The sequence below is a fragment of the Mobula hypostoma genome, chromosome 2, assembly GCF_963921235.1.
Source record: "Mobula hypostoma chromosome 2, sMobHyp1.1, whole genome shotgun sequence".
Lineage (NCBI taxonomy): Eukaryota > Metazoa > Chordata > Chondrichthyes > Myliobatiformes > Myliobatidae > Mobula > Mobula hypostoma.
This window is the reverse complement of record NC_086098.1, coordinates 218,678,425-218,700,671: the sequence shown is the minus strand read 5'-3', so window position 1 is coordinate 218,700,671 and position 22,247 is coordinate 218,678,425. Positions and strand designations below refer to the sequence as shown.

The 22,247-nt window shown below is 42.9% G+C and overlaps 1 protein-coding gene across 1 annotated transcript in view; it reads right to left on the bottom strand.

The window, feature by feature from the left end:
* The window catches only part of LOC134357876 (protein-glutamine gamma-glutamyltransferase 2-like), a gene marked incomplete at its 3' end in the record, with an annotated part of 67,479 nt that overhangs the window by 37,973 nt on the left and 7,259 nt on the right, over positions 1-22,247 (bottom strand). The window contains 4 exon segments of the mRNA XM_063069617.1: positions 3,900-4,018; positions 11,260-11,499; positions 17,217-17,381; positions 20,728-20,921. Coding sequence (XP_062925687.1) covers positions 3,900-4,018; positions 11,260-11,499; positions 17,217-17,381; positions 20,728-20,921 — 718 coding nt within the window.

Below are 22,247 nucleotides of genomic sequence, written 5' to 3'. Positions count from 1 at the left end.
GATGCTCACTTGACTAGCTTTCACTGCAAATTGAACTATTGTGATTCAACCTTTTGGAAGGAGCTGGCAATGTTATCATGGGATGGGGAAAACCAGGGTGCCAACAATGTCAGCCAAGTTGTCAATGACTGGGCAATCATCCTAAGCTCAGTTGCAGTTGCTGGATAAATTGAAAATTATACTGGGGACAAATTTGCATACCATATACGGAAGTGTGAAGGTAAGTATGATGGTGGAAAGTCTATAACCTGGAGAAACTGGAGGGAGAACAAGAGCAATGTAAAAGCATATCTAACCTCATGGATGCACTGAGAACCTGCTCCTGCATGAGAAGCTTGTGGACTATATGGGTCATGCAGGTATGGCAGAAGAGTTTGGAAGTGGTAAATTGAGAATGGATAATCTTGTGTCATCCAAGGATCATGATGTACCATGCAATAGGTACACCCTATCCTCATTATATGCGTCTTCAGACTATACGGATTCACAGTTATGCGAGGAACCTATTTCTACCAAGGTCTCGTTATATGCGTCCAAAATTCAGAGTTATGCGAGGAGCACTGCTTTCCCGCCAATACAAGTCACATGCGCACGCTTCACGGTCTCACTGTTGGGACGAGAAGCACTGCTTTCCCGCCAATACAAATCAGGTGTGCGCGCCTCACAATTTCTCTCCCACCACTCTCGCATTGGTTTTGGAAAGGTGTGGATGCGCCATCTTAAATTTTTGTTGGTTTTACCTATGGTGCAGTGATTTTGTGCTTGAAATATTTAATTACGCCTCCTAAGCGTCCAAAGTCATGTCTTGGGCCATCAGCCAAGTGGCAGAGAACCGCTTTAACACTTGAAAAAAAGTTGGAAATTATAAATAGCACGGCATCTACTGCCAGGAACAAAATCTTGCCTTTAAAGTTCTTTTGTTGCTTGACAATGCGCCAGCCCATCCTAAACATTTGGACAGCATTCATCCTAACGTAACAGTGCGTTTCCTGCCGCCTAACACAACATCGCTGATTCAACCACTTGGTTGGTGTAATCCACATTCAAGGCATACGTATTTTTTTTACGGCGGACTATCTCTCAGATGCTGCAAGCAACAGACAATTTTGAAAATCCTGGGAGTTTACCAACGGTGAGGGAATGGTGGAAGTCGGAACACAAATGGCAATGGACATGGATCCAAGTTTAGAACGGAGTCAGCACTTCAGTCGTTCCCTGCCGTCAACCCTTCTTACCTACAAGCAAATTTATGCTGAAAAACAAAATGCTGCTAAGCAAACAACCGTCACCATTTTATGCAAATCGCTGTAATCTTTCTGCTGCCCGCAGTTCTAAGAGTTCTGTGAGTCTTCTTTCACCCCTTGCTGTGCTTGATATTATCCTGACGACCACAACCATCCACCTTATCCATGTAAAGCTGCCCGACACCACAACAACCACTCATCTCCCGGAGCGAACACACCTGCCACTGTTGGTGAGTACTGTACACCAGAGGATGTTAACTTTCTATGATTTATTACATTGAATATTACTTTAAATTGATTAAATATAAAATACAAATGTTGTCTTGTAGTTCTGCTTTTGTGTCATATTGGTATAAAAATGTGAATAAGTTACAAATAAAACATATTTAGGAAGCCCTCTGGAACGCATCCCTATTTTCTCCATTTAAATAATTATTCACATTATGCATCAACTTCGAGGAACGTATCCCTCGCATATAATGAGGATAGGGTGTACACAGAGGCATCTTAAATAACAGTGCAGATTTTGCAGTTAATAAAGTAAGTCCACAAATCCATCTGTCTTCGTTTCCATGGAATGTGGTTGGATTACCACAAAAAACTGAGGTGCTATACAATCCAATTTCTAGTCAATGAAAACTTGACTTATTTATGGATGAAAATGTAGATGTGTGGGCTGACAAGTATGCTGATGATACCAAAATTCGTGGAATTGTAGATAGCATGGAAGACTGGCAAAGAACACAGTGCAATAAAGATCAGCTGCAGATACGGGCAGAGAAATGGCAGATGGTGTTTAACCCATATAAATATGAGGTGTTGCACCTTGGTAGGGCAAATTCAAGGAGACAATATATGATTATGGGCAAAATCATTAACAGCATTGCTGAACAGGGAGTTCTTGGGATCCAAGTTCTTAGTTTCTTGATAGTGGCTACACAGCTTGATAAGGTGGTTAAGAAGGCTTATGAGGTGTTTGCTTTTATTAGTCGAGGCACTGAGTTCAAAAGTCAAGAGGTTATGTTGCAACTTTATACAACTCTGGGTAGGTCACATCTGGAGTATTGCATACAGTTCAATTTGCCCAACCGCAGGAATGATGTTGAGGATTTGGAGACGGTGCAGAAGATGTTTACCAGGATGCTGCCTGGCTTAGAGAGCATGTGTCTAATGAGAGACTGAATATACTTGGGTTGTTTTCTCTGGAATAGTGGAGGCTGAGGGGAGATCTGACAGAGGGTTATAAGATTATGAGAGGTATAGGTAGAGTAGACAAGGAGTATCTTTTTCCTACTGTTGAAATATCTAATACTTGAGGGAGTGGATTCAAAGGGGATGTGAGGGGTAAATTTTTATTTAAAGAGTGATGGATGCCTAGAATGCACTACCTGCTATGGTGGTGTAGAGGCAAATGCATTGGAGGCTTTTAAAATGCATGGAGAGCCACATGAATGTTAAGAAGATGGAGGGATATGGACATTATGAAGATAGGAGGGTTTAGTGTTTGGGTGTTCTTGATTTGCTCTTTAGTTGGTTCAGCACAATATTGTGGGTCGAAGGGCCTGTTTCTGTGCTGTACTGTTCCATGTTCCATGGTCTCTGCTAAGGCAGAGAAAAAAAGTCAAGGAATTACATATAACAGGTGGCTCACACTTTGGGAAGAATGAGAACATTTTGGAGAGGGTGTAAACTTTGAAGAACGCTTCCATTGGTAACTGATTACAGTTAAATTAATTAGCTGGAGGTTTAGTGATGTTTCTTTTAGAACATTTACATTGAGGGAGTCCCTTGAGTGGTGTTTATACCAATGCGGTTTATCAAAAGGATGTTTCTTGATCATTAAAGTGAGGCCAGAGATAAGGTGATTGGTCGAAGAAGTAGAATAATGTAAAGGAAAACATTGTTAACATTTGGATTACACTCCTGATAGGCTGCTGGGAAAGAATTCAAAACTAATTGGGTAATAATTGGCAAAGGGTTTGGGTGAGTGCTCTTCATCTGTACTGTATGAATTTGTTTAATGCAACACTGGGGGAATAAAACAATTGATTCATTTTCTCTCAGCCAATCCTGCTGACATAGGATATTTAACAGTGGAACAAAATAAATTATGAGTTTTTACTTGTGAGTTTTTACATTAACTTTCAGAGCATTCATCTTCGGTTTGGAATCCTTGGTAGGAAGCTGACATTTGCTGCAGGATTTGAGCTACAAATATTCCAAGATAAATGACACTTGTTCAGCAAGAGGTTTGAGTATTTTTAGTGTTGCTCTAGTGTTGAATGGTTCCAGAGCCCTCCAACATCCAAGTGGAACTCATTCATCTGAAAAATGATAGTTTACACGGGTTGCACCTCTAAAGTAGTAAAATATTCACAGGAGTAGACAGAAAACTGACACTATGTTGAATAATTGGAACAGAGAGCACAAGAATGGTCAAATATATAGCTTTAAATTAGTGTACCAAAGGATGTAGATGATTGGGAAAGAATTGAGGAGTTTAAGGCCTCCAAGAATGAGCTTGAATCATTGTTAGATCAGGAGGCAATGAGAGTCAAGAAAGGAACAGTGATGAATAAATGAAGTTCACATGAATGCGAGTACCTCACTGAATAATCAGATTGCAATACAGGATTGATTCAGGATTTCACATACCTGTCCAAAGTACCATGAGCGACCATCAATCTGGTAACAACTGCCATTGTAGATGATTCCGTCTTCATTTAGCACATATTCTGTTCGTTGTTCCTCACTATCCAGAAAGACTTCATCCTCTGACATGGTAAACAGCTTAATAGCTTATTAATTTCTTTGCAAAGTGTACACATGAATTAAAAAGACCTGCACAAAAATTTCTAAAATACTTTTAAATCACTAACTTTGCAGATGACACAATATTATTTATAGTGAAAAAGGAAGATGGAGGGATATGAACCATAGATTAGAGGGGGATCTTGATTGATTTGGAAAGTGGGTGAAGGAGTGGAAAATGGACTTCAATACAGACATGACCGAGGTGATGTATTTTGGAAACTCAGGCCGATGTAGGACCTTTACTATGGTAAGGTACGAGGGAGAGTAATGAACTGAAGGACTAAGAAATACAAGTGCAATACACACAAAATGCAGGAGGAACTCAGCAGGTCAAGCAGCATTTATGGAAATGAGAACCCCTTCTTCAAGACTGGAAAGAAAGGGAGAAGATGCCAGATGAAAAAAGATGGGGATGATGAGAGAAGCCAGGTGGGTGGGAAAGGTAAAGGCCTGGAAAAGAAGGAATCTGATTAGAGAGGAAAGTAGACCATGGGAGAAAGGGAAGAAGGAAGGGAACAGGGTGAGCTGATAGGCAGGTGAGAGGAAGAGGTAAGAGGCCAGAGTGGGGAATAGAAGAGAGAAGGTGGAGGGAAAACAAAGTTTAATGGAAGGTGAAATTGATCTTTATGCTATTAGGTTGGAGGCCACCTAGATGGAGTATGAGGTGTTACCCTGTCACTCTGAGAGTGCTATTATCATGGCAAAAGAGGATGCCATGGACCGAAATGTGAATGGAGATAAGAATGAAAATGGTTGGCTTTCGGCAGAAGGAGCGGAGATTCTTGATAAAGCGGTCTCCCAACTTATGACAGGTCTCACCATTGTAGAGGAGGCCACATTGGGAGCATGGAATACAATAGACAACACCACAGATACATAGGTGAACTGTTGCCTACCCTGAAAAGACTGTTTGGGGCCCTGAATGGAGATAAGAGAGAAGGTAAATGAGCAAGTGTAGCATATCTGTCACCTTCAGGGATATTTGTCAGGTGGGAGGTTAGTGAGAGGGGCAAATGGACAAGGGAATCTTGGAGGGAGCAATCCTTGCAGAAAGTAGAGAGTGGGAGGGGAGGTGAAGATGTGTTTGGTGGTAGAATCTCATTGAAGATGGCAGAAGTTGTGGAGAATAATGTATTGGATGCAGAGTCTCATGGGGCCATTGGGCTGTAATAGACTGATACTGTGCTGTATTTCTAAATATGAAAAATAATTATTGGGAATGTGGAAGGAGAGTGTCAGTTGGTGGATCTGGGACAGAAGAATGCTGACTAATCATAGTACAGCCAGAAAATAAGCTTTGATTGATTGTTTGTTGGCAAACTGGAGATTATCTGGATCCATCAGCTTCAACAGGTGAAAGACGTGTTCCAGTCAGTTGCAGTCTAATTTTGCACATGTTCTTGAATCAGATGTGGTTCTATTTCAATTAACCTAGCATCATGGAATCATAGAGTCAGGCTGGAGAGAAACAAGTGTCTCAGCCCACCTCACTCATGTCGCTGATGAAGTATCCATCTATACTTATCTAGGTCTCCAGTCTACTATGCCTTGGCATTTCAAGTGGTCGTTTAGATATTTCTTAACCGTTGTGAGAACTCTGCATTTCCAGCCTCTCAGGCAGAGTGCAGTGCATATTTACCAGGATGTTACTGCAATGAGCTACTTGGCCACCCAACTGATGGTCTTCATATTACCAGTTCTCTCTGAAGGTCTTCACCTGTGACCAAGGCAGGTGATCTCTACTCCAGCTTCCAGAGCAATATAGATTAGATTAGATTAGCTTCAATATATCTCTCAGTTGCATGAGTTTTTTGAATTAATTTATTTCAACATTAAAAATTGGCTGAATTCATGATCAAACTCATCTCCTGAACAACACTTTTAAACCTGTACAACAGGACTTCCCATGTTGTTGCTCATGTCAATTTGCACCACTGCTCATTTTATATGCAATTAATATTCATACTTCATTTATCATTTCTGCATCAATTCACAATGTCTTGAATTCCTGACAAGGGAACTGTAATTGTAATGACTTTGAGGGGGGAATGGGTCTTATAGTCAATTAAAACAACAGCAAGTCTCTACTTGTGATGCAAAATGGAAGCAGGGACAGGGAGCGTCCACTGTTTGAAGTACAACTGCTTTGGAAAACTGTAAAGCTGAGGCTATGAAGGGCAGCAGAATATTATTGGCATTCCCATAAACAGCTGAACCAATATGCTGCCAACTTCGTCTTCAAAGTAAAACAGAATGAATGTGTGACCTTTTTTGTGTAGAGTGTGACTTCACCAATGTTGGAAGAATGGCCCTAGAAATATAGATCATAGAACATAGAATAGTACAGCACAATACAGGCCCTTTGGCCCACAATGTTGTGCTGACCCTCAAACTCTGCCTCTCATATAAGCCCCCACCTTAAATTCCTCCATATACGTGTCTAGTAGTCTCTTAAACTTCACTAGTGTATCTGCCTCCACCACTCATTCAGGCAGTGCATTCCACACACCAAACACTCTGAGTAAAAAACCTTCCTCTAATATCCCCTTTGAACTTCCCACCCCTTACCTTAAAGCCATGTCCTCTTGTATTGAGCAGTGGTGCCCTGGGGAAGAGGCGCTGGCTATCCACTCTATCTATTCCTCTTATTATCTTGTACACCTCTATCATGTCTCCTCTCATCCTCCTCCTCTCCAAAGAGTAAAGCCCTAGCTCCCTTAATCTCTGATCATAATGCATACTTTCTAACCCAGGCAGCATCCTGGTAAATCTCCTCTGTACCCTTTCCAATGCTTCCACATCCTTCCTATAGTGAGGTGACCAGAACTGGACAGAGTACTCCAAGTGCGGCCTAACCAGAGTTTTGTAGAGCTGCATCATTACATCACAACTCTTGAACTCTATCCCTCGACTTATGAAAGCTAACACCCCATAAGCTTTCTTAACTACCCTATCCATCTGTGAGGCAACTTTCAGGGATCTGTGGACATGTACCCTGAGTTCCCTCTGCTCCTCCACACTACCAAGTATCCTGCCATTTACTTTGTACTCTGCCTTGGAGTTTGTCCTTCCAAAGTGTACCACCTCACACTTCTCTGGGTTGAACTCCGTCTACCACTTCTCAGCCCACTTCTGCATCCTATCAATGTCTCTCTGCAATCTTTGACAATCCTCTACACTATCTCCAACACCACCAACCTTTGTGTCGTCTGCAAACTTGCCAACCCACCCTTCTACCCCCACATCCAGGTCGTTAATAAAAATCACGAAAAGTAGAGGTCCCAGCACAGATCCTTGTGGGACACCACTAGTCACAATTCTCCAATCTGAATGTACTCCCTCCACCACCACCCTCTGCCTTCTGCAGGCAAGCCAATTCTGAATCCACCTGGCCAAACTTCCCTGGATCCCATGCCTTCTAACTTTCTGAATAAGCCTACCGTGTGGAACCTTGTCAAATGTCTTACTAAAATCCATATAGATCACATCTACTGCACTACCCTCATCTATATGCCTGGTCACCTCCTCAAAGAACTCTATCAGGCTTGTTAGACATGATCTGCCCTTCACAAAGCCATGCTGACTGTCCCTGATCAGACCATGATTCTCTAAATGCCTATAGATCCTATCTCTAAGAATCTTTTCCAACAGCTTTCTCACCACAGACATAAGGCTCACTGGTCTATAATTACCTGGACTATCCCTACTACCTTTTTTGAACAAGGGGACAACATTCGCCTCCCTCCAATCCTCCGGTACCATTCCCATAGACAACGAGGACATAAAGATCATAGCCAGAGGCTCCGCAATCTCTTCTCTCGCCTCGTGGAGCAGCCTGGGGAATATTCCATGAGGCCCCGGGGACTTATCTGTCCTAATGTATTTTAACAACTCCAACACCTCCTCTCCCTTAATATCAGCATGCTCCGGAACATCAACCTCACTCATATTGTCCTCACCATCATCAAGTTCCCTCTTATTGGTGAATACCGAAGAGGAGTATTCATTGAGGACCTCGCTCACTTCCACAGCCTCCAGGCACATCTTCCCACCTTTATCTCTAATCGGTCCTACCTTCACTCCTGTCATCCTTTTTTTCTTCACATAATTGAAGAATGCCTTTGGGTTTTCCTTTACCCTACTCGCCAAGGCCTTCTCATGCCCCTTTCTTGCTCTTCTCAGCCCCTTCTTAAGCTCCTTTCTTGCTTCCCTATATTCTTCAATAGACCCATCTGATCATTGCTTCCTAAACCTCATGTATGCTGCCTTCTTCCACCTGACTAGATTTTCCACCTCACTTGTCACCCATGGTTCCTTCACCCTACCATTCTTTACCTTCCTCCCCGGGACAAATTTATCCCTAACATCCCGCAAGAGATCTCTAAACATCAACCACATGTCCATAGTACATTTCCCTGCAAAAACATCATCCCAATTTACACCCGCAAGTTCTAGCCTTATAGCCTCATAATTTGCCTTTCCCTAATTAAAAATTTTCCTGTCCGCTCTGATTCTATCCTTTTCCATGATAATGCTAAAGGCCAGGGAGCAGTGGTCACTGTCTCCCAGATGCTCACCCACTAAACGGTCTGTGACCTGACCTAGTTCATTACCTAGTACTAGATCTAGTATGGCATTCCCCCAGTCGGCCTGTCCACATACTGTGACAGGAATCCATCCTGGACACGCTTAACAAACTCTGCCCCATCTAAACCCTTGGACCGAATCAGGTGCCAATCAATATTAGGGAAGTTAAAGTCACCCATGATAACAACCCTGTTATTTTTGCACCTTTCCAAAATCTGACTCCCAATCTGCTCCTCTGTATTTCTGCCGCTACCAGGGGGCCTATAGAATACCCCCAATAGAGTAACTGCTCCCTTCCTGTTCCTGACTTCCACCCATATTGACTCAACCCACCCTTTCCCACCCACCCACCCTACATTACCCACCCTTTCCGTAGCTGTAATAGTATCCCTGACCAGTAATGCCACCCCTCCTCCCCTTTTTCCACCCTCTCTATCCCTTTTAAAGCACTGAAATCCAGGAATATTGAGAATCCATTCCTGCCCTGGTGCCAGCCAAGTCTCTGTAATGGCCACTACATCATAATTCCATGTATGTATCCAAGCTCTCAGTTCATCACCTTTGTTCCTGATGCTTCCTGCATTGAGGTACACACATTTCAGCCCTTCTACCTTACTGTCTTTACACCGTTTATTCTGCTTCTCTTTCCTCAAAGCCTCTCTGCATGTTAGATCTGGCTTTACTCCATGCACTTCTTTCACTGCTCTATCGCTCTGGGTCCCATCCCCCTCGCAAATTAGTTTAAACCCTCCCGAACCATGCTAGCAAACCTACCTGCAAGGATATTGCTCCCCCTCGAGTTCAGGTGCAACCCATCCAATCTGTAAAGGTCCCACCTTCCCCAGAAGAGATCTCAATGATCTAAAAATCCAAAACCCTGCTCCCTGCACCAACTCCTCAGCCACGCATTCAACTGCCATCTCCTCCAATTCTTACCATCACTGTCACGTAGCACTGGCAGCAATCCTGAGAACGCCACCCTTGAGGTCCTGTTCTTCAGCCTTCTGCCTAGTTCCCAAAACTCACACTTCAGGACCTCATCCCTCTTCCTGCCTATGTCGTTGGTCCCAACATGTATCACGACTTCTGGTTGCTTTCCCTCTTGTACCAGGATGTCGTGCACCTGGTCAGAGACATCCCAGACCCTGGCACCCGGGAGGCAACAAACCATGTGGGTGTCCTTCTCATGTCCACAAAATCCCCTGTCTGCTCCCCTGACTATAGAGTCTCCAATGATGACAGCTGTCCTCTTCTCCGTCCCACCCTTCCGCACCACAGGGTCAGACTCTGTGCCGGAGGCCCTGCCACCATGGCTCACACCAGGTCAGTCGTCCCCGCCAACAGTATCCAGAATGGTAAACTTATTATTCAGGGGATGGCTACAGGGGTGCTCTGCACTACCTGTCTGCTCACCTTCGCTTTCCCCCCTCAGACTGTCACCCAACAACCTGCTTCCAACAGCCTAGGTGTGACTACCTCCCTGTAGCTCTCATCTATGACTACCTCATTCTCCCTTATGAGTCGAAGGTCATCCAGCTGCTGCTCCAGATTCCTTACATGGTCTTCCAGTTCGCCCAGCCATATGCACTTCTGGCAGATGTGACTCTGCGGGAGAGGGGTGTTCCCCCAAGACTGCCACATCTCACATGAGAGGCGTATCACCGTCTCAGGAGACATTGTAAAAACTAACTGCGAGCTAGCTTGTCCTCCGCCTCTTCTCGTCAAAACCTCTCGAGTCAAAGCCTCAGAGCTCCACTCCTTCACTGGCCCACTCAACTCACTGGCCCCTTTCCACTGGCCGCTTCGCTTGAGCTAACCCTCTATTTATCTGTTTGAGCTTTCCAAAATGTTTGGTCACCTGACCTCGACTGCCCAATCAGCTGCTTTCTGCTGGGTCTGAGCTATTTAAATCTTGATTGACTTGATTGCACAGACCAACTGCCAAAACTGCCAGAATCTGTCGAGTCAAAGCCTCAAAGCTCCACTCCTTCACTGGCCCACTCATGCACTGGCCGCTATCCAACATACTTCTATGCCTTATACATTTGGAAGGGTGTATTGTAAAGAGACTGATGTCTCCAGTCATTCAAATTAACAAGGTAGTATCTGCTGTGGAATCTGGTTTGGCACTATGAAACATAGTGACTCTGACATGTTATACACATTTACTAATAAATGGTCAAATTTGGAAATTAAAGCAGAGAAATGGGCCAAATGGCCTGATTATTCAATGCTTATATTTTTTCACCCCACTTCATTGAATTCTCTCAGCAAACATTCCATTCTTTCCTCCTTCATATATCGATTTGGCTTTCTCTTTGAATCATCCATGTACTTCTTCCCAATTGCTCCATATGCAAAAAATTTCTATTGTTTTGCCATTCTCTGGGAAAAGAAATTCCACTTAGAATATTTAAAGCATGTTTCATGATTGGAATTCCTATATGTCTTGATGAATTTTTGCAATTGGAAGCAGCTACTTGTGGCAATGCTACAAATTGCCAGTAGCTCATCAAAGGTTTCATGAATTACATAATATTGGTGTAGTAGCGGCCCTCTCCAGTAAACTACCTGCTTTGAACTCCATAAGTTACAGCATTAAAATTATACATACCTTTGCACCACGGGTTGAAAAGTAGTATGAACTCTCCTAGTTTTTACCTCATCATCTGAGATCCTTTGGGCCTCAGGAGTGCTAAAGTATATCGTCCAATTTTGGCACTTGGTGGTGGGAATACAGTTAGGACCAACATGGTTCCAGTGTTGGAAACAATGGCTCCACTCCACTGTCTTGGATTAATTGAACTTATCTGAAACACGGCTTTTGTTCCAGATACTTCTATGGGTTTTGGCCCTAACAAAGGATAAGAAAAAAAAGTTAATTCAACATTTAGTCAGACTATAACATACACAAAATGCTAGAGGAACTCAACAGGTCAAGGAACATTTATGCAGAGAACTAAATAGTGGATATTTTGGGCTGAGACCTTTCATCAGGACTGGAAAGGGGCAAGAAGCCAGAATAAGAAAGTGGGCGGAGGGGAAGGAGTATGAGTTGGCAGGTAATAGGTGAAGCTGGATGAGGGGGAAAGTCAGAGGGAGGGGAAAGTTAATGAAGAGAGAAGTTTGAGGATGATAGGTGGAGAAGGTAAAGGGGTGAAGAAGAAGGAATCCAATAAGAGAGGAGAGTGGACCATGGGTGAAAGAGTAGGAAGAGGGGTACCAGCGGTAGCTAATAGGCAGGTGAGGAGAAAAAGAGTGTAAGAAGGGAGCCAGAATGGGGAATGGAAGGTGGGGGGAAAAATTAGGGGAAGTTAGAGAAACCAAAGTTCATGCCATCAGCCTGGAGCCTCATATTGATATGAGGTGTTGCTCCTCCAGCCTGAGAGCTGCTTTCTCACGGCAGTAGAGGAGGCCATGGACTGACATGTCAGTATGTGAAAATTCTCTAACATCCACGATCTTCAATGGAATCCTATCACTAAACACATCTTTCTCAACACACCTTTACTCTCTGCTTTCCATGGGGATCGTTGTCTCTGAGACTTCTTTTCCCATTCATCACTCCCCACTGATCTTCCTCCTGATACTTATCCCTGCAAGCGCGACAGGTGTTGCACCTGCCCATTCATTTCCTCCCTCACCACCATTCAGGGCCCCAAACAGTCCTTCCAATTGAGGCAGAACTTCACCTGCATGTCTTTACAGGGTTAATTTCAGGATTCCGAGCAGAGCAGAGGTAGAGGGGGATCTTGGGGTCCATGTCCATAGGTCCCTGAAAGATGCTGCATGAGTTGATAGGATGGTATAATGTGTTGGCCTTCATTAGTGGAGGGATTGAGTGCAAGATCCATGTTTCAGCTCTATAAAACTCTAGATGGACTGCACTTGGAGTGTTGTGTTTAGTTCTGGTCACCTCATTAAGACCATAAGATATAGGAGCAGAAGTAGGCCATTCGGCCCATTGAATCTGCTTGGTCATTCAAACATGGACTGATCCAATTCTTTCAGTCATCTCTGCTCCCCTACTTTCACCCCATACCATTTGATGTGCTGGCTAATGAAGAACCTATCTATCTCTGTCTTAAATATACCCAGTGATTGGCCTCCACAGCCGCTCGTGCAGCAAATTCCACAGATTTACCACCCTCTGACTAAAATAATTTCTCCACATCTTAGTTCTAAAGGGATGTCCTTCAATCCTGAAGTCATGCCCTCTTGTCCTAGAATCGCCTACCATGAGAAATAACATTGCCATATCTAATCTGTTCAGGCCTTTTAACATTCTGAATGTTTCTCTGAGATCACCCCTCTTTCTCCTGAACTCCAGGGAATACAGCCCAAGAGCTGGCAGACGTTCCTCATATGGTAACCCTTTCACTCCTGGAATCATTCTCGAGAATCTTCTCTGAACCCTTTCCAATGTCAGTATATCCTTTCTGAAATAAGGAGCCTGAAACTGCACACAATACTCCAAGTGTGGTCTCACGAGTGCCTTATAGAGCCTCAACATCACATCCCTGTCAGTGGTCCCCAATAACCAGGCCGCAAAGCATGTGCTGCCGGGCTGCAAGGAAACTATATGATTTGGCGATACGAAGCAATATGTGCCAGCTGCACCTTTCCTCATTCCCTGTCACGCCCAGTGTTGAGCTTGAACGCACGCGTGGTCATTACCCATGCCAGACATCACCCACGCCGGAGGACATCAGCCAGTATGAGTAAAAACAAAAGTTCTTGAGAATTTCTTTGGAAGAGGACATAAAAGGCCTAACGATGATGATAACGCAGAGACAGCTGAGGCGGAGACTGCAAAAAAAAAGCTTCCTTCAACAGAAAATACGAAGAGTCGTACATAAAATATGGCTTTATTGCGACCCTGCAAGTCCCCTGTGTGTGATATGTTGAGACAAGCTGTCTAATGAGGCAATGAAGCCCTCAAAACTGCTTCGGCACCTTGAGTCCAAGCACCCTGCACTTAAAGACAAACCCGTTGAGTTTTTTGAGCGGAAAAAACGTGAGCAAGCAGGACAGAAGCAAATGCTGAGAGCTACCACCTCGACAAATGCTGCTGCTCTGAGAGCGTCGTACTTAGTGGCTAGCCATATTGCTAAGGCTAAGAAGCCTTTCACTGTTGGTGAAGAATTGATTTTGTCTGCTGCCAAGGACATGTGCCGTGAACTGTTGGGAGAAGCTGCAGCTAACAAGATGGCACAAGTTTCCCTTTCAGCTACCACAGTTTCAAGGAGAATCGATGACATAGCGGAGGACATCGAAGCACAGCTGTTAGAACGGCTTAACGAGTCACCGTGGTATGCTATCCAGGTCGATGAGACTACTGATGTCGACAATAAGGCAATGCTGCTGGTTTATGTGCGATATATATTTTAAGACGATGTTCAGGAGGATATGTTGTGTGCACCGCGGCTGCCAACTAACACAACTGGGGTAGAACTATTCAAGTCTTTGAATCACTACATGTCAGGCAAACTGGACTGGTCATTCTGAGTTGGAATATGCACAGACGGGGTTGCAGCTTTGACTGGACGGCTGTCTGGTTTCACTACCCGAGTCAAAGAAGTTGCTCCTGAATGTCAGTCTACACACTGTGTCATACACAGGGAAATGCTGGCTAGCCGAAAACTGTCACCTGATCTTAACAGCGTATTGAGTGTGTTGTTGAAGTTATCAATCACATCAAAGCAAAAGCCCTCAACTCCACATCTGTTTGAGCAGCTTTGCGAGGAAATGGATGCAGAGCACAAACGCCTTCTCTTACACACTGAAGTCAGGTGGCTATTAAGGGGGAGAGCCCTGGCCAGGGTTTTTGAGTTAACAGCAGCTGCAGAGATTTCTTTCAGGAAAGAAGTCACCACAGGCAGCACACTTCAGTGACGAGGAGTGGATAGCAAAACTCGCTTATGTGTGTGACATCTTCAACCTGCTCAATGAACTCAATTTGTCACTTCAGGGGAGAATGACAACTGTCTTCAAATTGACAGATAAAGTGTCTGCTTTCAAAGCCAAACTGGAACCGTGGGGATGGTGAGTGGACAGGGGCATATTTGACACGTTCCCAACATTAGCTGGGATTTTGGGAGAGACTAAGGCTGCATCATCTTTCTCACAGCTAGTGCGCGATCACCTAACTTCGCTGTTGACAGAATTCGAGCGTTACTTCCTAACTGCAAATGACCCAAGACGTGCATAGGAATGGGACCGTGACCCATTTGTGAATGTCTCCAGTGAATCATTCATGTCAGTGCGGGAAGAAGATCAACTCCTCGAGCTTGCAAATGATGGTGGGCTGCAAAGTATGTTTGACATAACATCTCTGCCGGCATTCTGGATCAAAGTCAAGGCTGAATACCCTGAGATAGCCATGAAAGCACTGAAAACGTTGCTTCCATTTCCAACATCATATCTTTGCGAAGCAGGATTTTCTGCAATGAATGCAATGAAAACTAAATTACGGAAAATAGACTGGACATAAGGAACGCCTGTTGAGTATCACTGTCTCCCATCACCCCTCGATGGGACCGTCTTGTTGCAGGGAAACAAGCCCAGGGCTCCCACTGATTCAGCGATATTGGGTTGCCAACTGTCCCGTATTAGCCAGGACATCCTGTATATTGGGCTAAATTGGTTTGTCCTATACAAGACTGCCCTTGTCCCGTATTTCCCCCACTAAGGTAGAGTGTTCCTATGAAACCTTTCGTGCCGAAATGGCATAAAGTGAAGAAGCAATTTACCATTAATTTATATGGGAAAAATTTTTGAGCATTCCCAGACCCAAAAAATAACCTATGAAATCATACCAACTAACACATGAAACCTAAAATAACACTAACATATAGTAAAAGCAGGAATGATATGATAAATACACAGCCTATATAAAGTAGAAATAATGTATGTACAGTGTGATTTCACTGTGCAGAATCGCCAAAAACGATTTGTAGAAAAAAAATTGGCACGTACACGCATGCACACGGAATGTATGCGCACACAGGTGCCCATGCAAGGCTTCATGGTCATGGTAGTCTTTCTTGGGGTAAACACAGCGAGAAAGTTGGCAACCCTACCCCCCCTACCCCCGCCCCCCCCCCCCGGTTGGCCGGTCCGCAAGAATATTGCCAATATCAAATCGGTCCGCGGTGCAAAAAAAGTTTGGGGACCCCTGTTCTATACCTCTAGAAATGAATGCCAACATTGCATTTGCCTTCTTCACAACTGACTCAAACTGGAGGTTAACCTTTAGGGTATCTTGCACAGGACTCCCAAGTCCCTTTGCACCTCTGCATTTTGAATTCTCTCCCCATTATTAAAGAAAGGATGTGACAGCTTTAGAGAGGGTGCAGAGGAGATTTACCAGGATGATGCCTGGATTAGAAAGTATGTGTGATGAGATAGTCCCTTGAACAAGCGAAGGCTTTTCTCTTTGGAGGGAAGGGAGATGAGAGGTGACTTGGTGGAGATGGACAATATGATAAGAGACATAGATCAAAGCAGCGAGGCACTGGTCTGAGAACATATCGAAGTGTCAGGGCCCATGTCTAAGAGCAAGGAACGACCCAGACAATTTAAACGCCAGACCAGATCGAAGAGGTCAGGATGTTGGGGCCAGAAGGGAGAGATGGGTCAATTCAGCTGGCTGCTCCCAGAGGCTGAACTAAGGCTGTGGCCTGCTCCTGAATCAGCTGCAGTGATGCCTGGCTTCATGTCTGTGGTCTCATTTTTGTGAACTTCAGTTGTGAATGTGATTTGCTAACTTCTATTGTTTGCATGATTTGTTTTATTTTCTCTGCACATTGATGGTCTTGATGGTCTTTTTTATGAGTTATATTGGATTTCTTTTTTTGTGGCTGAGTGCAAGGAAATGAATCTCAAGGTTGTAAAACGTAGACATACTTCAATAATAAATGTATGATGAACTTTGAACTTTGGATAGCTGCTTCCCAGAGCGGAGCTGGTTAATTCAAAGGGTCATAACTTTAAGGTGTTGTGACGAATATATGGGGGGGGGTGCGGTCAGAGACAGGTGCATGTAACACACTGTCAGGGTGGTAATGGAGGCAGATACATTAGGGACATTTAAGAGAATCTTAGATAAGCATATGGATGACATAAGAATGGAGGGTTATCTGGGAAGGATTAGATTGATCTTAGAGTAGGTTAGTGTTAGCATAAAATTGTGGGCTGAAAGGCTTGTACTGTGCTGTACTCTGTTGTATGTTTTATCTTCTAACATCCTTACTGAACAAACATAGAATGATGTAACAGCAACATTTCCCATAGTTTAGTCTCATTCAAGGAGTGAGGGCTGATATCGCAGGCTATTTTAGATAAAGTATTTCAGATTTATGTGAATATGTGGTTTCTGCTTCCTTTCTGAAGAGTGTTTAGCCCCTAAATGAATTCTTACTACAACTTATAACAAGAAACTAAAACATGCACTTCTTTTTCAGTTGAATTTGCTGTGTGCTACTTTTGTTACAGAAATACCTTATTAAAATTCACACATTGCTTTTATCTTAAATTGCAACCCTCCCTATTTTATTGATGACTAACTACCTGTCTCAGCAGTGAACAAAACATTGTTGTGGTCTATGATACTTTCATCCTTGTTCGCATGCACAGAGATTTGGAAGGTTTGTCCTCTCCTGATGATCAGTCGCTCGGTGGTGATCTCATCGGTCCTGTGCTGCCGGTTGTTCTTCTCACAGTGAAAATCAGCAACTGTAACAGAATCCACACCAGAAGGAAATTAAACAGATAAAATTAGAGTGAACTACAACATATTCCATTTTACCTTTCGAGGAGAAAATACTGTACAATTTGATGTTAAATATTTGGGGATTCACTAGTTATGGACTAAAGATTTGTTGTCATCACACAATGTTAGTGCTCAACGGAAGTGCTTCCTCGTAGAATGGTGGAAGTAAGAAAGAAGCAGTTACGAACATCTCTGAGAGTGATTATGTGGTGTAGTTGTCTTATTTGATGTATGGAAGGTTCTTCACACCTCTAATTGTGCAATATCTTAGATTTTTTTGTATTGAAAGGAGTGGTACTTTTGGGTGACGTAATGATAGAATTATTAATCCCGAGACTACTGCATCTACAGGAAGTTCTTCTATTGCCATCTTTTTGAATGTGGGTGTGCTGACAGATCGAATCAACCCATTTCCTTTTCAGTTTATTCTACAATAAGGGAGGATTCTTCTGCAGGAATGGTTGAAACAAACAGATGTGTACACTCAGGTAGTAACTTGATAATGCTCCCAGTGTAAGTTTACAGAAGCTCATTCACTCTATTGGATATGACAATTAAACATATTCACTTTAATGAATGAATCAGTTGTGATTCATGTGTATTATGTTAACAAAAAAAATTCCACGCTAGAATCACATTTTTCCCAAAGCAAGCAAGAGTATTACCCATTACATCGTGAACTTCAGAAAATTAATCAGCTGTTATTCTTACTCTGCCACCTTCTGCCAAACACCTGAACCGTCTATATCCCTTTAGTGTCCTCCTCAAACATAAGTTCAGTCTCGTTCTGTATGATCAGCAAACATGTATATGCTAAACTCTGTCTCTAGTATGTACAAAGTATTTTATAAATTGCTATGGCCTGGTACAAAACCCACTTTCACCCCACTGGCACCACATCATTGCCTAATGTTACTGTAGCCTTACAAAAACATCATTTATCTCACCAGTATTTCGATACAATATTAAAGGCTGATGATACACACTTGATGTGGCTTATAATGAAAGTGCTGCCCCTTAATTTCTAACTAGATTCAGTGGCTTAACATATTGTGGTGAGCATTTGGTCCATAATGACAGACGAGGAAGCTCGTTAAACTCAACAACTATTTTATTGTGATAAACACAAAACAGCCCGGGCACTACGACTCAGAGAGAGAACCCACCCAGTATCACGCAGACGGGGGAGATGACAGGGTGACCCACAAATACACAAATACACAGGCGAATAACCGTATAACCCAAGCTAAAGTGTAACAATAAATGAACTGGAACTTTCCACCATAATCCCACAAAAGCATTTTAACACAAGAACAATAAACAATATTGGTAATTAGAAATGCAGGGGTGGGCTGTCGACCACACCCCTCCCCAGAGCGTCACAATATTCTGTAACATTAAGAAGTTTTGTGGAAAGGAGGGTGAAGAGCTTTGACACAGGTGACAACATCACGAAATGTGCCTGATCATAGGGCATTGAAATATATCACAAGTATCTTTTTAGGTGTCCTTTCCCGTAGATTGAGTCCTGGCAAATTTGAATGCAGTTCATAGACGGAGCTCTCATGCATGTGTCTGCATGCTCCTGTCCATCAAGGCATTATTCAAGATGGACATTTGCAGTCAGCTTTGATGTGCAGTTAAAAGAATGCAATCTCTTACAGCAGTTTTTGAGCCTCTGATGTCTGAATCATGAAATAGATGCTGTTAGCACCTTCTAGAACCTTGGAAAATCACACAAAAGTCACTTTCCTTCTGGTTAGGCCTCTGTAGATTCAGGAAATTTTCATGAAGATGCTTTCCTCATGAAAAGCAGCAGTGGTGAACAACTTGATATGATGGCAGATCGCAAACCAATAAAGCAAATCTGCAAACTTTGCATTAAGTTTAATGGTAATGGTAGTGGCGTGCGGAGATGGACTGCAGTTGCTCTTACTTAGAGCATAATGAATGTGAAATGTGCAACAGCTTTAATGCGTTCTCTGCCCAAAAATGGGAGACAAAATATGAGGCCAAATACCAGTCAGCCGGACTTTGATGATGAATTTCATACAGGAGTGTGAGCAACTGCACCTTAGATTGGCTGCCTCAGTCTAAAATCAACAGAATTATAAAGAGATAGTTGTTGAACTGACATCGTTTGACATTAGTCAGTTGTACCCCTTCACACTTCCTTCAAAAAGGAGGAGGAATTTTGAGTGAATGCCAGTCATGGATCCAGAGAGAAATACACAATGGACGCACGTATTTTAGTCCCACAGGTCCATGCTGACCACCGTGCTAGTCCCAAATTACTGTGTCCAGCCCCCATACCTCTCAGCCCCAGCCTTCCATGTACCTGTCCAAGTATTTCTTAAGTGATACTATTGAATCTGCCTCAACCACTTCCACTGACTGCTCATCCCACATACTCAGTACCCTTGTGTGAAAAAGTTGCCCCTCAGATCCCTTTTAAGTCTTTCTCCCCTCAACCTAAATCTATGCCCTCCCTGGGGAAAAGACTATTGCCATCCACCATGTTTAGGCCCCTCATGATTTTATAAATCTCTCTAACATCACCCTCATCCCTCCTGCGCTCCAAGGAATAAAGACCTAGCCTTGCCAACCTCTCCCTTCAACTCAGGCCTAGTCCTTGTAACAAGCTCATAAACCTTACCTTACTCTTCCAGTTTAACCTCATGTTTCCTGACATGGTGATCAAAGCTGTACACAGTACAGCCTTTTCAACAACTTAGACGATGGCCACATAAAATCCAAATTCCAGTGCGCAGTGCTATGACTTCAATGTGCTAAACACCTTTTTCACCACACTCTCTATCTGTGACACTGATTTCAATCAACTATATGTGTTTGTTCTCCAGGGTTCTGCTGTTCCATTACATATCCTAGTGTGCTAAAGTTCATAACATAAATACTACGCTGCTTTGACTTTCTAAAATGCATCACCTCACACTTACCTCTGTTAAAATCCTTTTGCCATACCTTGGCCCACCTCCCTAACTAATTTAAATCCCTCTGATCTATGGTATCCTTCTTCATTATCAGCAACTCCCCGTAATTTCGTGTCACCTACAAATTTACTGATCAGGCATTGTGCATTCACCTCCAGGTCATTTACAAAAAAAAACAAGTAACAAGGTTCTGACACTGACCCCTGCAGTACCGTACACCATTAGTCATCAGCTTGCCTTCATTCCAAGAAACAACCTTCAACCACCACCCTCTTCCTCCTACCTCTGAGAAAATTTTGAATCCACGTAACTAGCGCTCCCTGGATTCCAAAGGACCTAATTTTCTAGACCAGCCTACCATGTGGGACCTGGTCAAAAGCCAAGATGAAGTCCAAATGAACAGCATTCACTGTTCTACCCTTATTTACCATTTTAGTTACCTCCTCAAAAAATTCTAAAATCTTAATTAAGCATGACTTTTCATCCTGTTCCGCAGAATTTCCTCCAGTAACTTCCCCACTACTGATATCATGCTGACCAGCCTTCTGCTCCCTGGTTAAACAACAGAACAATATTAGCTGCCTTTCAGTCACCACTAGCTAACAGTGAAGCAGGTATTTCTATAAAGGCCTCCTGAACTTCTCTAACCTGATACAAAGTCCAATGTTGCACTTGGTAAGGTCCTAGGAATTTATCGAACATAACACATTGTAAACTTGCAAATAGCTTCTCCCTAGTAATGTGAAAGTTCTGCAAAACATCTCCAATTGTTTCCGGTAGTTTTTGAGCAGTCATGGTTTTCTCCTTGCTAAACCCTGAGGGGGAATATTTATTAAAACTCCCACCCACTTCCTCCGGCTCAGGACCGCTGATCTCGAAGTAGACTTACTCTTTCAGTAGCCACCTCTTTACTCTTAATATAGCTATAGAATTTCTTTGGGATTTTCTTGAACTTACCTGTCAGATCTATTCGTACCACCTCTTTGCCATTTTAATTTGCCTCTGAAGAATATTCTTTATCTTTTTATCGTCTTCAAGAAACTCACTCAAAAATGACCTCCTAAACTTCCCTGAGCAGAACCTCAATATCTATTGTCAGCCAAGGTTCCTTTAATTTGCCAAGTTTACCCTTCATCATAACAGGAACATGCCACTCCTGGACTCTTTATATCACATTATGATCATTTGATATTACTTGATAACACATTTCTTTTGATAACGTCCATGGACTGTTTCTCCTCCTATTGTGCATAAAAGCGAACAGGAAAATTACCTTGTTTGTACCTGATGCTGATGCAGCATCTATTTCATTGAAGGGCTTTGCACAGATAATCATTAGATTAGGATGTACCAGAAATAATGGAGGACTTCATTCAAAATAAGACGGGCTACATGGAAATTGCACTAATCGGTGATGACTGTAAGAAGGCATGAATTTACTATCTGAATGTTTCAGAGACAACCCATTTGCTCGAGCTGCCTTTCAGAAGTAGTGACTGAAAATCGAATTCATATGGAAAATAAAGGCTAATATGTTATGAAGGAAGTGCTGGTGGGATGGAATTATGAATATCTTTAAAAATAGGTCCAGGAGAAAGAGCTGAATGTGCTCTTTTTACATGAGGCAGTTGGGTCTGCAATAACATGTCTGTATTTTCCAGATACAACTTCCAACACAGTAAGTCAAAAGAAAAGTTGAAAATAAAAGTCTGCTCTTCTTACATGTTTTGAATACAGGCACATTTACAAATTTATTCTTTAAAAAATATGGCTTTAAACATAGCAATCTCTCTAAAACTCGCATGAAGTTGTTAACTACATTATAAAAAATAATTACAAAACATATAAAAAGGCAGTGGACATGACCCAGTCCATTGC